This window comes from Nothobranchius furzeri, chromosome 3, assembly GCF_043380555.1.
Source record: "Nothobranchius furzeri strain GRZ-AD chromosome 3, NfurGRZ-RIMD1, whole genome shotgun sequence".
In the NCBI taxonomy this organism is placed as follows: domain Eukaryota; kingdom Metazoa; phylum Chordata; class Actinopteri; order Cyprinodontiformes; family Nothobranchiidae; genus Nothobranchius; species Nothobranchius furzeri.
The window spans coordinates 6077274-6092582 of record NC_091743.1 but is presented as its reverse complement, the minus strand read 5'-3'; the positions used below and the strand labels follow the sequence as shown (position 1 = coordinate 6092582).

At 47.7% G+C, this 15309-nt stretch overlaps 1 protein-coding gene across 1 annotated transcript; it reads left to right on the top strand.

Annotated features, from left to right (window-relative positions):
* Nucleotides 1-136: 136 nt before the first annotated feature.
* LOC139068967 (uncharacterized) lies at nucleotides 137-13482 on the top strand. Its single transcript, XM_070549822.1, has 3 exons — nucleotides 137-1353; nucleotides 1742-1816; nucleotides 1910-13482. The coding sequence occupies exon 3, from the start codon at nucleotides 2439-2441 to the stop codon at nucleotides 5610-5612; it is 3174 nt and encodes a 1057-aa protein (XP_070405923.1). The 5' UTR covers nucleotides 137-1353; nucleotides 1742-1816; nucleotides 1910-2438; the 3' UTR covers nucleotides 5613-13482.
* The last annotated feature ends 1827 nt before the right edge of the window (nucleotides 13483-15309 follow it).

The following is a 15309-nucleotide window of genomic DNA, read 5'->3' as shown; positions in this document are numbered from 1 at the left end:
TGTCTTTCATTTCCTGGATGTGACAATATTTGGGTATTTTAAAAATCGACGAGTGGACAGGAATCGGATTTAGAGTAGAGACTGATGCCGACAGGCTCGGGTTCCTGCTGTCTGTCACCAACTTCCAGGATGTTTTGTAAAAATTACTTTGTGTGTGTTGGAGGCCCAGAGCAGCAGAAGAGAAGAGAGTAACCTCTAACCCCAGCTTCAAAAGGACCCCCCCCCCCCCAGCCCTGCTGTCGTGTGAAGGCCCAGTTTGGTCTGCCTTCAGGACCTCTTACTCCATAAGGCCTCTGAAGTTGTGTCCAGTGGGCTTTTCAGTTCCATATCTTCAGGAACATTTGATCAGCTTCCTGTGATTGGGAAAAGTAGGTTAGGGTGACAAAATGTTAGCTTCAAACCTAAGGACTTTGGGGGGGGGGGGTCAGAGCTAAAACAACCTGAAGCCCCCCTAATAAGACACTGGTCCATGACAGACTGCGGGTTCTGGTGGATGGGAACAGTTACAGCAAACAAGATTCCCAGAGGATGAAGGTCCAAGAAACGATTGATCTGGAGCGGTGTTGGTTTGCAGACAAGCAGCACAAATTCAATTCAATTCAATTCAAGTTTATTGATATAGCGCCAAATCACGACAAGAGTCGTCTCAAGGCACTTCACATAATAAACATTCCAATTCACAGTTCATTAAGCCAATCAGAAATAATGTTGCCTATATAAGGAACCCAGCAAATTGCATCAAGTCACTGACTAGTGTCAGTGACTATACAGCAATCCTCATACTAAGCAAGCATGCAGCGACAGTGGAGAGGAAAACTCCCTTTTAACAGGAAGAAACCTCCAGAGGATCCTGGCTCAGTATAAGCAGCCATCCTCCACGACTCACTGGGGACCGAGAAGACAGAGCAGGCAGACACACACACACACACAAATATGTTTATCTTCAATGTTTCCATCAAACCCAGAGACCTGAACTTCCCACTGGAGGCTAACATCACAGGCAAGCTGAGTCACTTTAAAAATCTCTCTTCTTCGAGGGAATTCCCCTGAAGGCAGTTAGACAATCAGGGCCTGTTCGTACAGGCTGACGCCACCTTGGGGCAGATGATGAAGTACTTCTGTCCAGAAGGCTGCTGGTACAGGTAATACCTGTTACCTGGCTTCTTCACAAGGTTGCAGGCAGCGTGGTGGAGGACAGCATCTCTTGTCGTCCTCTTAACACCTGGAAGAAATAACCTGCATTGGTTCTGGTTCTCAGGCAGGGACCAGGAAGTAAACACTGCCGTGTGCCGTGCTCAGAGGAGCGGCGGAATGGTTTTGGACGTGTTTTCAACTTCTGTCTCTTCTACTGATGTAAATACGAATTATTTTCAGTAAATATCTTACTTCATGTTTGTATTTAGTAATTTTTGAATACATTTAGTCATTCTTGACATCTCCGCCGTTTTTTGTACTCGTTTTGTCACCCGTAGTTTGTCTTTTCGCCTCTGCGTTTTCCATGGAGGCTTTTTATTATTTTACGTGTTAGATTTGTTTTTGTAAATAATGGAAGAAACCAGGAAATCTTCTAGAAAGAAAAAAAACACTCCAGATTTGTTGATGAGGAGCAAGATGGCCCACATTGTTTTTCCATCCCAAATGCAGCAAGTATCTCTGCACTAAACACGTTCCAGTTTCCGTTGTCTAGTATTTCGGCTAATACTATTACTATACTATTATATACTATTACTGCTACTTCCAGGGAAACCAAAGGTCCATGTACATCTGTGGTTGAGGATCCAGGTGTGGATGAAGATGATTTTCCATCAAAGCTGCAGTAAGTTTATCTACAGTTCAAATATATTTCTAGCTTTAGTTCTGTATTTTTTTACAGTTTTCATTTTCCCCTCTGATATATTTATAATTTTAGAGGTACTTCTGATGAAGAGCCATCCACCATCACCTGCAATAGACAATGTCAGAGACAGGATGCTGCTGGAGATGCTCCACATTTTCTGGACTCCTGGACAACAAAGCCAGACCCAGGTACCGTCGACCCACGACACCCAGATTTATCCCCAGAAGAACCTCTGGCTGTCAGCTGCCTAACCACCAGCTCCACAAACACATCAGCATCAGCAGCAGAAGGACGCCGTGAAACATCAACAACTTCAGGAGCAGCAGTGTGCATGTCACACCCTGTCCTGTCTCTCCATTTGGTTCAGCCTGTGTCCCTGTTGATTGCTCCCACCTGCCTCTTGTTTCCCAATCACCCAAGCTCCCAGCCCTCCTGTATTTAAACCCCTCCAGTCCTTTGTCTCTTGTTGCTTCATTGTTTCCATGTCCTGCGTGCGTGAATCATTAAAACCCTTTCAGTTGTCCAATTTGTCTGCCTGCCTGCTTTCTCCCCTGCATTTGGATCCTCACCTCCGCTCCACTCACCAGCGCACCCTGACAGAATGAAGCAACCAATTGAAGGAACCAGCGGGGAGATTCTCCCGAGGGAGTACCTGCTCCAGTGGCACGCTCCAAGCCACCACCCGGCTTCTCCAGCTCCAGCTCCGCCTCGCCGCGGACGACGGCGCCGGCGTGCACCCTCGGCCTTCCTCTCCACCCTCCCAGCGCCTGATGAGAGACCGGATCGAGAGACGCGTTCGGATCACTCCAGTTACGTGGGCACCCGTCTGGCTGTGTGCTCCCCCGGCGTTGGTCCACGGCATGGGGAGAGACGCCGGGCTCCCCCGCAGTCCTGTGTTCCGGGACGGAGCTGTGTGCCCGCCGCTGCTCCTGCTCTGCGCAGCAGTTTGGACAAGCCCCCGGCCAGACCAGCAGTTCCGGCTCCGACCCAATCGGCGCCTCCGTCATCTGCTGAGGGAGGAGCGTTGGCCGCAGCCCAGCTGACTGAGCTCATCAGTCTCCAGGCGGAGCTTGGCCGGTTCCGCCAGCTCATCAGCTTCCAGGAATCCCGCCTGGACGCTCTATCCTCCTCATCTCAGGACCAGACGAGCGAGCCCGGTGTTCACCCAGCGGAGCTCGCCGATCTCCGGGCTAAGCTGGCCCAGCTCCATTGGACCCTCAGCCTTAAGGAGCGTCAGCTGGACGGTCTGTCCTCCCTGCTTTCACAGTTCTCAGCACCACCTGCTCTGTCGCAGCCAGCTCCAGCAGTGGCCCCGGTGGACGCTCCGCATCCAGTTCCAGCGGTGGTCCCGGAGGTCGCACCGCATCTGGTCCAGCCTGGCCAGGCAGCTCCTCCTGCAGCAGCTCTGCCTCCAGCCCAGAAGCTGATGATACCGGTCCGGAAGCAGGCGGTCCCGGCCCAGAAGCAGAAGGTTCGGGCCCAGAAGCAGACGGTTCTGACCCCGAAGCAGATGGTTCCGGTTCCGGACCAGAGGTTGACGGTCCAGGGGTCAACGGTCCAGGGGTTGACGGTTCGGAAGTCGATGGACCAGAAGTCGACGCCTCCAGACCAGGAATCGACGCCCCCGGACCAGAAGTCGATGGGGGTCGACGCCTCCTCCAGTTCAAGGGTCGACGCCCGTTCCTGTCCAGAAGTCGACGCCCGTTCCTGTCCAGAAGTCGACGCCCGTTCCTGTCCTGAAGTCGACGCCCGTGCCTGTCCAGAAGTCGACGCCCGTGCCTGTCCTGAAGTCGACGCCCGTTCCTGTCCTGATGATGTCGCCTCCAATCCTGAAGTTGGCTCGTCTGATGACGTCGCCTCCGATCCTGAAGTTGGCTCGTCTGATGACGTCGCCTCGTCTGATGACGTCGCCTCCGATCCTGAAGTTGGCTCGTCTGATGACGTCGCCTTCTATCCTGAAGTTGGCTCGTCTGATGACGTCGCCTTCGATCCTGAAGTTGGCTCGTCTGATGACGTCGCCTTCGATCCTGAAGTTGGCTCGTCTGATGACGTCGCCTTCGATCCTGAAGTTGGCTCGTCTGATGACGTCGCCTTCGATCCTGAAGTTGGCTCGTCTGATGACGTCGCCTCCAACCCTGAAGTTGGCTCGTCTGATGACGTCGCCTCCAACCCTGAAGTTGGCTCGTCTGATGACGTCGCCTCCAACCCTGAAATTGGCTTGTCTGATGACGTCGCCTCCAACCCTGAAGTTGGCTCGTCTGATGACGTCGCCTCCAACCCTGAAGTTGGCTCGTCTGATGACGTCGCCTCCAACCCTGAAGTTGGCTCGTCTGATGACGTCGCCTCCAACCCTGAAGTCGGCTCGTCTGATGACGTCTCCTCTGAAGTCGGCTCGTCTGATGACGTCGCCGCCTCCCAAGTCTGCTCGTCCGACGACGTCGCCTCCCAAGTCTGCTCGTCCGACGACGTCGCCTCCCAAGTCTGCTCGTCCGACGACGTCGCCTCCCAAGTCTGCTCGTCCGACGACGTCGCCTCCCAAGTCTGCTCGTCCGACGACGTCGCCTCCCAAGTCGGCTCGTCCGACGACGTCGCCTCCCAAGTCGGCTCGTCCGACGACGTCGCCTCCCAAGTCGGCTCGTCCGACGACGTCGCCTCCCAAGTCTGCTCGTCCGACGACGTCGCCTCCCAAGTCGGCTCGTCCGACGACGTCGCCTCCCAAGTCGGCTCGTCTGAAGTCGGCTCGTCTGACGACGTCGCCTCTGAAGTCGCCGCCTCTGAAGTCGGCTCGTCTGACGACGTCGCCTCTGAAGTCGCCGCCTCTGAAGTCGGCTCGTCTGACGACGTCGCCTCTGAAGTCGCCGCCTCTGAAGTCGGCTCGTCCGATGACATCACCTCTGAAGTCGGCTCATCCGATAACGTCACCTCCTCCTCTGAAGTTGGCTCGTCTGCAGTTGCCTCGTCTGAGGATGCTCTCTCCAGTCCAGAGGTCGACGCTCTCTCCAGTCCAGAGGTCGACGCTCTCTCCTGTCCAGAGGTCGATGCTCTCTCCTGTCCAGAGGTCGATGCTCTCTCCTGTCCAGAGGTCGACGCTCTCTCCTGTCCAGAGGTCGACGCTCTCTCCTGTCCAGAGGTCGGCGCTCTCTCCTGTCCAGAGGTCGGCGCTGTCTCCTGTCCAGAGGTCGGCACTCTCTCCTGTCCAGAGGTCGGCGCTCTCTCCTGTCCAGAGGTCGGCGCTCTCTCCTGTCCAGAGGTCGGCGCTCTCTCCTGTCCAGAGGTCGGCGCTCCCTCTAGTCCGACGTCTCCACCGTCTCCAGTGCCAACGGTGGTTCTGGAGGTCATACCGTATCCGGTCCAGCTCTTCTACGAGTCTCCGGTCCAGCCCGTCCAAGGGGCTTTGTCCCCGGCCCAGCCTGCAGAGACTCTGTCCCCGGCCCAGTCTACAGAGCTCCTCTGCCATAGACGCTGGCCCCCAGGAGCCCGTCGTCGCCTCCTCCTCTACCCCAGGCGCAGGCCCCCAAGAGCCCGTCGTCGCCTCCTCCTCTGCCCCAGGCGCAGGCCCCCAAGAGCCCGTCGTCGCCTCCTCCTCTGCCCTAGGCGCAGGCCCCCAAGAGCCCGTCGTCGCCTCCTCCTCTGCCCCAGGCGCAGGCCCCCAAGAGCCCGTCGTCGTCATTGCCTCCTGATCATCGGGCCCTCTGTCCCTCTCGGCCCTCCATCCGGGTTCCCCTCCTCCGGCCCTGTTCTGTGTTCCTGTGGGCTTCTGGAAGCCGCCCTTTGAGGGGGGGGTACTGTCACACCCTGTCCTGTCTCTCCATTTGGTTCAGCCTGTGTCCCTGTTGATTGCTCCCACCTGCCTCTTGTTTCCCAATCACCCAAGCTCCCAGCCCTCCTGTATTTAAACCCCTCCAGTCCTTTGTCTCTTGTTGCTTCATTGTTTCCATGTCCTGCGTGCGTGAATCATTAAAACCCTTTCAGTTGTCCAATTTGTCTGCCTGCTTTCTCCCCTGCATTTGGATCCTCACCTCCGCTCCACTCACCAGCGCACCCTGACAGTGCACAGCTGCTTGGTGAGGATGAAAGCCCTCTAGTGACCTCCTCTCAAGGTCACAACCATGTCCCCTGGACCAGTGGAGAAGGAATGGACAAAGCAGAGAGGGCCGGTCAGGGGTGAAACAGGTCCACTCCCTGGATGTGCTAAGAGTGCAAGAAAGAGTTTGTCTGCAGCAGGACAAGAACCGCTCTGCAGAAGAAAATAATAATAATAATAATAATAATAATAATAAAGCTATAGAGATGTGTGTAGGTATGTTCATGTGTGTATGTATGAATATGTGTGTATATGTAGTGGATACGTGTGTATATATGTATATATGAAGTATGTGTGACCATATGGGCACTTTAATGTATACATGTACGAATAGGTATATGTGCAAAAATCCTTTTGATTTTTGAATTATTATTAATATTAATTTTCTCTTTCTTTACAAATTGAACTCTCGTTAGCTAACCAGTCGAGCAATTACTTTGTATAGGCTAATTTATAATTATTGTTATTTCATTGTAAAAATGTCATTTTAGTTAAAAAGGGGCAGATAACATAAGTTTTCTTCTTTCTGTTCCCTTTTCATTTTCTTGGTTTGAGATACCTCAATTTATTTGTTAGTATTGTTTTTTTTTCTATTTCAATAATAAAAATAAAAAAAGACCACAGCAGCTAAAAGCTCCTGAACATCTGTTTTTTTTCTGTTATTACATACAGTTTTGGTTTAAAATGCCAATTATGAACTACACACCAGCTTTAATATTAATAGACCAATAAAACCAGTTATACTTAAAGTAATTAAATCTCAGACCATCAGAAAAACTGATCTTGATACAGGAGTCTTTAATCAGTTGTCGTACTTGTTCAAATGTAGCTCCTTTATTAAAACCCCTCCCAGGGTGGAGGTCTGCATTCTGACTGCTTTCTAGTTTTTATTAGTCATCTTTCTTGAGTGTTTAATTTTAAAGTGACAATGTGTAGTTTTTACTATTAATCTCTGAAAATATCCATCAAAATGTTGTAAATGAATTTAAAAAATGCCCAGTTGTTGAAAAATATTGGCAGTTTCACAACATATAACCATAAAATCTGTTCTAAGATACTTGCGAGAAGGTCTAAGTCTAAGGTCCAATACAGTGTTGATGAGGTGTATTCCATGGCTGGGGTGAGCGAGTAGCGCAGGCATCGTCTGGCCTACGCCAGCTGATGCCACCACACAGCCCTCTGTGTCTTAAGTGCAGTTTAAAATTGGAAGTGGGCACCGGCACTTGGGATGAGGCTGAAAGACCCCCTTGCCAAATGCCGTTGAGTGTGCTCACTCCAAAGGCCCTACGTGTGTGTTTGTGTGGAATGTTGTTGGTGGAAGTGTTTAAGGTGCAAATAAAATTGGGGGGCAGGTTGCCACAGGAATGCGGAAATGGGGTTCACACTCACACCCCCTGACTTGCCCACCCCCCAAGGTCCTATCTGCATGTTTGTGTGGTGATGTGAGGGAGTAGGAGGAGAGAAATATATGGGGATGAGGAGGAATGCCTGGTTGGCCTAAGCCCTCCAGGGAGTCGGTCTGATGTGCTTGGTATTTTGCTGGAGGTTCCACTCCAAGGGATTTTTAACCCTAATGGCCATCTGTTGGTAATGTCTTACTTGAACATAAAAATCATGCTTTCTTGCAAAGATTTAGGTATCTACTGGCCCCTATTGCCAGGGAAAATACACACTGTCACTTTAATACAACAAATAAAATTGATGGTGTGTTTACAGATAAGGTAGGCGAGTCATTCAATTGCAGTTTGTCAAAATAGGGGGGCCCCAGAACAAAATCTTGCATAGGGCCCCCACAATGCTAGAAATGGCCATGGGTTAAGTACAGCAGCTTTGGGGACCACCCTAACAAGCTGCCATGCTAACACGCTGAAGAGTTTAACGTTTCAGTCATTTTGGAAGGAAGGTTTTACTGAAACATATTTCATATCCAGCTGGCTGCTGGGTTGTCAGCTTTTCTCCTTTCAAAACAACGGAAGGAGGAACGTAACTACTTTTTACCATTAGTGAGTGTGGGGGTGTCATGTCTCCTTCGAGCTAATATTGCTGCGCCCACAAATGTAATTTGACGACGGCCGGCAAAAACCTTCAGAGTTGTTTTAAGTGGTTGCAGTAACCTTTATTTTTTTGTGGCATTTTACTTCGTTCCTACATCTTGCACTTTTGAATGTTTCTATTGTTTTACAGGAGGCTGTAACTGGTGGATGGCGAGCCTGGCCTAAGAGGACCAGGCTAAACACAGATGTGCAGCTGGATGCCACAGCCGTCAGACGTGATGTTACTGGTTAAGTCGATGGTTCTGAAGAGAAGGCAGCCCCAAATGGCCGATCTCATCTTAAATAGTAACTGAATAGTAACTGAAAGCTTTACATGAGCTAAAACCCCTGAAAGAGGACTGCTTTGCAGAACTTTTATCTGGAGCTGGAGCAGTTTGTAGACTACATACACAAAACAACCAGACATGTAATATTGCAGACTATTAACACACATGCATTAAGTCCTTTACTGAAAGTGTTATTTGACCAAAAATGTTGGGTAATTTTATCAATACAAGATTACCTTAGGAAAAGTTTAAAGCACAGGGGGTTATAGTAATCAATCAATCAATCAACACCAATACAATCATAAACAATCAATTCAGACTTTGCAAAGTGGAGAGGAAAAGAATACACACCAGTCAAGGTTGCAGTTCACTCTCATCAGGCTGATGCCTTCCGACAGCATTCATTAAGCACACACGTTTTGACATTCCTTAGACTGAGGCGGAAAGCTGTAAAAGGGGGTCTAAACTTTCTCCAGGTGCACCCTAAATCAATCAAAGCTATTGCTAGAATTTCTCAAGGGAGTTTTACTGATAAAGGTCGGTTCCGAGGCAAGGTCGTCCTCCCTGTAGGAACTTGTGGAGCCTGGTATCTATCAACAGGATGAAGCTACGTTTAATAACGCACCAGATGTTTAGCAGTCAAGACATTATTAGTTCAGTAATGATAATATCAGTTTTTATCCAACATTCCTCCCTGTAAACGTTCATCCTCTATTGGCAGAGTAATAAAACAACAATAACACTACGATTAAGGTAAATATGATTGTAGTTGTAAAAATCAACCTCTAGCACACAAAAAGATCACAAAATAATTAGTGACCTCCCAAAAAGGCTGTAAAAATACATAACAACCTGTAGCAAAAGAAGGCTGCATCAATAGGTGGCAACCTGTAATAAAATGGATGATTATAATAATGATTATAATGATAAAGTAAAAAGATAAAAGATAATAAAAATAAACTGAGCTGGTAACTAGGACATCAATCATCAATGGTTACAGAATTTGTAGTTTACATTGTTGAAATCATAATGAAATCAGCTTTATTAGGCAATGTATTCTTTTTCTTCCTCCAGCTGCTCTCTTCGCTGCAGGAGCGTGTACTGTACCAACACATTTGTCATTAGCTTGTTTACCATACTCTTCAGACAAGGGATTACACAACTTATAACCAAGCAAATCATGACTAGGATAAAAATAACAGGTGCAAGATATTTTAACAAGAGCTGATACCAACTATCACTTGTCAGCCAACTCATTAAGCTCCAGGATCCTCCAGTCGATTGTTTGGATTTCAGGAAGTTGCTAGAGGGGGAAAGTTAATGTGCGCAGCTCTAACTGTGGCAGAGCTGAGGTCAAAGGGCTTGTCCGTGGACTGGAAACTGTAAAGGTGATGCAGATTACGACTGGCTTTCGTCGGTGGAGAAGGGGCGGAAAGTCATAACAGACTTACTTCAGCTCTGATGTCCTCGTAAGGACGGCCCCGTCCTCTGTGACCTCATATGAGGAGGGGATGCAGGCGAGCCAGGCTGCAAATTCCACACCAGTTGTGTGGCAGGTTCAGGTAGAGAGAGCTTACGTATTTCCAGATGTAACCTTCAGTGGTCCCCATTACCATGACTGAGGGGACCGTAAGAACATGTTCATTTGTGTTCCATGGGGGTTATAAAGGTCGTGCAGTCATTACAAGGCTGAACAAAGGGAGTGTCCAGCAACTTTGTTGATGTTGAGGTGAGCAGCAGTACGGGATGGTGCACTTCCGTCCCTTAATAGCTTGGATGGTGAGGGCGTGTAGCAAACATACAGTGTCATTCATCGAGGTGGGGATAGCTGTCATCGTGGGGTTTTCCATTGAATGATGGGGGATCCAGGCCTCACACACATGTGAGGTCATTATTCAGGAACTGGCAATTACTAGAACACGTCAACAGGGGCAGTCGTGCAGGACGGTTTGAACCCAAAAAATAACTCATGAAACCAATATTTAGATAACTACAATAAATCTAATTAAAACAAAAGGAGATCATAAAGGTTTGCAGTGCCAGCCAAACTTTCATCTTTAATGGCCTTTCAATTCAAACTCTTAGTGTTCCAAACAACAGCAATCTCAGCCCTCCGGGCTTTAGAAGAAAGCGGGGCGCCACGTTGGCTCTCCGGAGGCGATCTCCCAACTTTTGGCTCAGCACGGCGGAGTCACGGCACCAAAAATGTTGGGTAATTTTATCAATACAAGATTACCTTAGGAAAAGTTTAAAGCACAGGGGGTTATAGTAATCAATCAATCAATCAACACCAATACCAATCATAAACAATCAATTTAGACTTTGCAAAGTGGAGAGGAAGAATAAACACCAGTCATGGTTGCAGTTCATTCTCATCAGGCTGACGCCTTCCGACAGCATTTATTAAGCACACACAAAGATTAACGCACACACACTTTGACATTCCTTACTCTCAAGCGGAAAGCTGTAAAAGGGAGTCTAAACTTTCTCCAGGTGCACCCTAAGTCAAACAAAGCCATTTTTAGACTTTCTCAAGGGAGTTTTACTGATAAAGGTCGGTTCCGAGGCAAGGTCGTAAAACCTACTCCTCCCTGTAAGACCTGGTATCTATCAACAGGATGAAGCTACGTTTAATAAGGCACCAGATGTTTATCAGTCAAGACATTAATATTAGTTCAATAATAATAATATCAGGTTTTATCTAACAATTAACACCAGGAATTTAATGCCTTTTAGGTCTCTGAAAGAGGTGTATGTGGAGGGGATTGGTCAGCTGCCAGAGAAACCTATCAAAGATCCAGCAGTAAACTGGATGAGGAGGGACTGGAGCTTTCAGTTTGTAGGCATGGGTTGCTGCTTAGTGCTCTGAATATGCATGGGGGACATTTTTGCCTAGCCCTTGTACCTGCAACTAGGGATGTCCCGTTCCGACAATGATATCGGAAGCAATTCGATATCAGCCGAAAAACAGTGTATCGGATTATATCGGACGTCATCAAAAATCTCTGATATAAGCAGTCCGTTAAGGTTCACATTTCGCAACCAATGGTTAAGAAAAAAAAGTCATTTTTTCATACTTACTGTTATTGGCTCATGTTCTCTGAATGAGTAATATCATTTGATCAAGCCTTTCATATATTCCACACTACGAAATATGTAAAAGTCATCGACATATATACTGGACAATGCGTGTCCATAGGCTTCAATAATAGGTTTTTGCGCCAAAATGGGAGGTGGCTACCACCGCCTATTTGACCATGTCACAGGTTCCATCAATCCCAGGCAATTCCAAAAAAGGGAAAAGAGGTGGAGCTGAGGGTGGCGCTGTATGGCTGGGATCAAACGACGGCACCAGTCGAACTGAAGTGATGTAGCTACAAGCTAACCCAAAGCTAACGCAGAGGTGGGAGCTAAGCTAACGGAGGTAGCAACCTAGCCACAACCGGAGTTAATTGTGCACAACACCGGAGTTTCTGAGTCAGAGATATGTCAGGCAAAACTGGGTGGAACACAGGGGTCTCCCGAGAGCTCCACAAGCCGGCAACCGCACAGCAGACAAGGGCCGCTGCGGTCAGTAATGCGCATAGCTGCCGCTGGGGAGAACCGGGTGGAAAATGTCGGTTTCCATCCAAGAGCTCCACAAGCCGGCAGCCACGCAGCAGACAGGCGCCTTGGTGATCAGAGGAGATGCACCGAGCTACGGGGAGGGGACCATACCGATTGTCGGAATCCAGCTCCACCAACATGTTATATTTCAACCCATTTTCAAAAAAGCAGCATTATGTTAAATGCACTGGGTTTTACTCTATTACATTTAAATTTCATGGTTAAACAGCACATGTTAAAATCTAAGCTCAGCTAGTGCAAGCGCGAAAGTGACCTAAAATACATACCGTATTTTCCGGACTATAAGTCACACTTTTTTTCATAGTCTGGACGGTCCTGCGACTTATACTCCGGAGCGACTTATATACCAAATTATGTAGGCTATACCACGCTGCTGCGGGCCGGCTCCGGACTAGGAATCAAATCAAATCAAGTCAAAGATAATTTTTTAATCCCAGAGGTAAATTAGAGTTTCAGTACACACAATTCAGAGATCAGACATACATGGGCAAGACACATGACAAGAATTGGTAACTGTGGTCATTCACAATCCTGAGTCGTGCTACCTTAATAGAGATAAGAGGGGTTACATGAGGATTGGTTCAGGTGGAGGGAAAAAAGGCACCTCAGAGTTACCTTCCACCGGGAGGGCAGCTTTGCACTGCAAAAACAAAAAAAAAAACACCTCAAATATATATGCAACAGACTTCAGACAACACAATATAAGTGTGCACTAGGTGGGGTGGTGAATTGGGACTGTCCCTACTTCAGTTCCTGCAGCCACGGTAGAAGCAGCACATGTCACCTCAATGTGGATAGGGGGAGGAGCATTGAGGTTTGGAGGGTTGCAGTGACCCTGGAACGTTTCAGCGGCCTTCCCATAGTCCCGCCCAGGCTGGGATAGGAGACAGAGTTGAGTTGCCATAGCGACAGCACATTCCACATATCTTCTGAGGAGGGAGTTTTCGTTGTAGCCTTGCAGGCTCAAGGACGCCAGATTCCGATTAGAAATTGTTTTGGGGCCAGACAGATAATTTCCTCTCTGTCTTAAAGTTTGTTGGTCCTCAACCTCTCAAAATCCCAATAATGGACATTAAACTATTCCAATCCGTGCTGATTCGTCCACTCTATCCTTGATGGCATCCATCTTCTGTGCCAATGAAGGAATCTTGGCCAAAGTTCCAAGCTTACGATTCATCTTGACAATTATGTGTCTGTGAATTCACAGCGCGGTGCAATCCATCTCTGAGCTCGGGGATCAGGCCAATATTCCTCGACAGCTCGTTAATTTTCTGGTAAGCCAGGTAGCCTCCAAGGCCAATGAGCAGGAAACCCGACACCAACACCACGAATATCCATACGTCTTCAGAGTCCTCCACAGACAGCTGAGATAGACAAATCAAATTCCACTGTTTCCAGGAGTCCATGATATGTCCAACTGGGTCTGTCCTGGAGGGGCATCCGGGAGCCCCTTCTCCCGTTCTCATCGTTGAAAAAATGTTATCAACCGCGTTGAGTGACCAACTGACGAAATCCATTTTAGTGAATTTCAGTTTCCAGTTTCCAGAAAAAATGCAGAAGCAGCCGTGCACCCAGCACACACAGACAGACAAAGGCCTTGAGGATAAGATATGGAGGAGAAGAAAAGGGTCTGCACCCTCCAAGAGCCGAAAGAAGACAGACCTGTCCCGCTGGGAATAAAAAACACACAGCCATCACCTGCTGGAGCCTGTGGCGCACAGTAATGCACTTGATCCGGCCCAGGTTTCAGCTCCTCTGCCCTGCCATCACCTGCTGCAGCCTGTGGCGCGCTGCTGCGGGCTGGCTCCATCCCAGGAATGAGCTCCCCTGTCCCGCTGGAAGGGTTTTCAATCACCGCCATCCTCTGCTGGAGACCGTGGCATGCTGCTGCGCCGCGTTGTTTATTCCGTTGTTACCGTTACTTGTCTTGCAATGTGAAATGCTTGGTCTCTGATTTTGTAACAAAAATAATTAAATTTCCCCCCAAAATGCGATTTATAGTCCAGTGCGACTTATATATGTTTTTTTCTTATTCATTACACATTTTATGGCTGGTGAGACTTATACTCTAGAAGATATGGTAAATTTTATTTTACTTACCGAAAACAATGAAGCTGAGACTCCTTGGACGCTCTATTAGTGCAATTAATACCACAGCAAGTCATTTTGTCCAACAATTGCACAAATAATATCAAAAAAAGAATACACAAACGCTACAACTACTGGTCTATGTTGAGAGACTGAAAATGGCGGAACAGTTTTCAGGCGAGGCCGAGAGTCAGGCTGAGGCCTTTCCACGGAGCTAGCTCTGTGGTCACGTGGGTCTGATGCTCATTAATTATACAGAATTTTAGGCTTTTAATACACTTAAACAGAAGAGTGAGAAAAACAGTCACCCCCCTCAGAGTTGTCATGAGTGTAAACTAGATCATTTAAACCAAAAACATGTTTTGGTACCAGGCTGTAAACATGTTTATTTCTGCTGTGAAATTGGTATTTTTAACATGGGAGTCAATGAGGATTTGTTCGCTTCTGATACCAGCCCCCAGTGGATGAGGGTGGAACTGCAAATTTTGTCACTTCCGTGTTGGCTTCAATTTCATACCAGTATTATGGGGTCTTGGTAAAAGTATGTATGATTTGTGCTGATATCGTATCAGATTGATATCGGTATCGGTCAATACTGAAGGCTGAAATATCGGTATCGTATCAGAAGTGAAAAAGTTGTATCGGGACATCCCTACTTGCAACAATAGCTGGCCGACACAAAAATCAGTTCTTTCTATATGGACATGACCTGCAAGTATTGGCCTTATCCAGAGGTGGAAAGTAACGAATTACATTTACTCACGTTACTGTAATTGAGTAGCTTTTTTGTAAATTTATACTTTTTAAGTCGTTTTTAAAATCTGTACTTTTACTTTTACTTGAGTAAGTTTTTAAAAAAGAATCGTAATTCGCTACATTTTAAATCATATCCGTTACTGAGTAAAAATAAATTGTAGGCTTAATAAATTAAAAATAATACGTGTAGCAGCGTCGGAACAGAAAGAGACACCTGCATGAGCACCATGTCTAAACCGGGGAGGGGGGGCTACACGCTTTATGATGAGGACAAACAGCCATTTTTACCGCAGTTTTGCTCAAAAACATCAGTTCTGTGATCCACTCGCTGTTTACCTCCTCTCTCCCTCCTCTCCTGTGGGTTGGAACCCGCGCCTTCGCGCACCGGTGTGACATCATCAGAATTCTGCTCGGTTCGGTAACCAGACTCGGTTCCGTGTTTGAAATGTGTTTCTATACCGCTCTGCACGGAAGCGGCAAAATGACGTTTAGCGCTCATAACAAGCGGATTCTCAGCGCTCTGCTCATAAAACAGAAGACCTGCAGGCCTCTGTGAGTTAAACCATCCTGATACTGTTCAGGTGTAAACATTGTGCT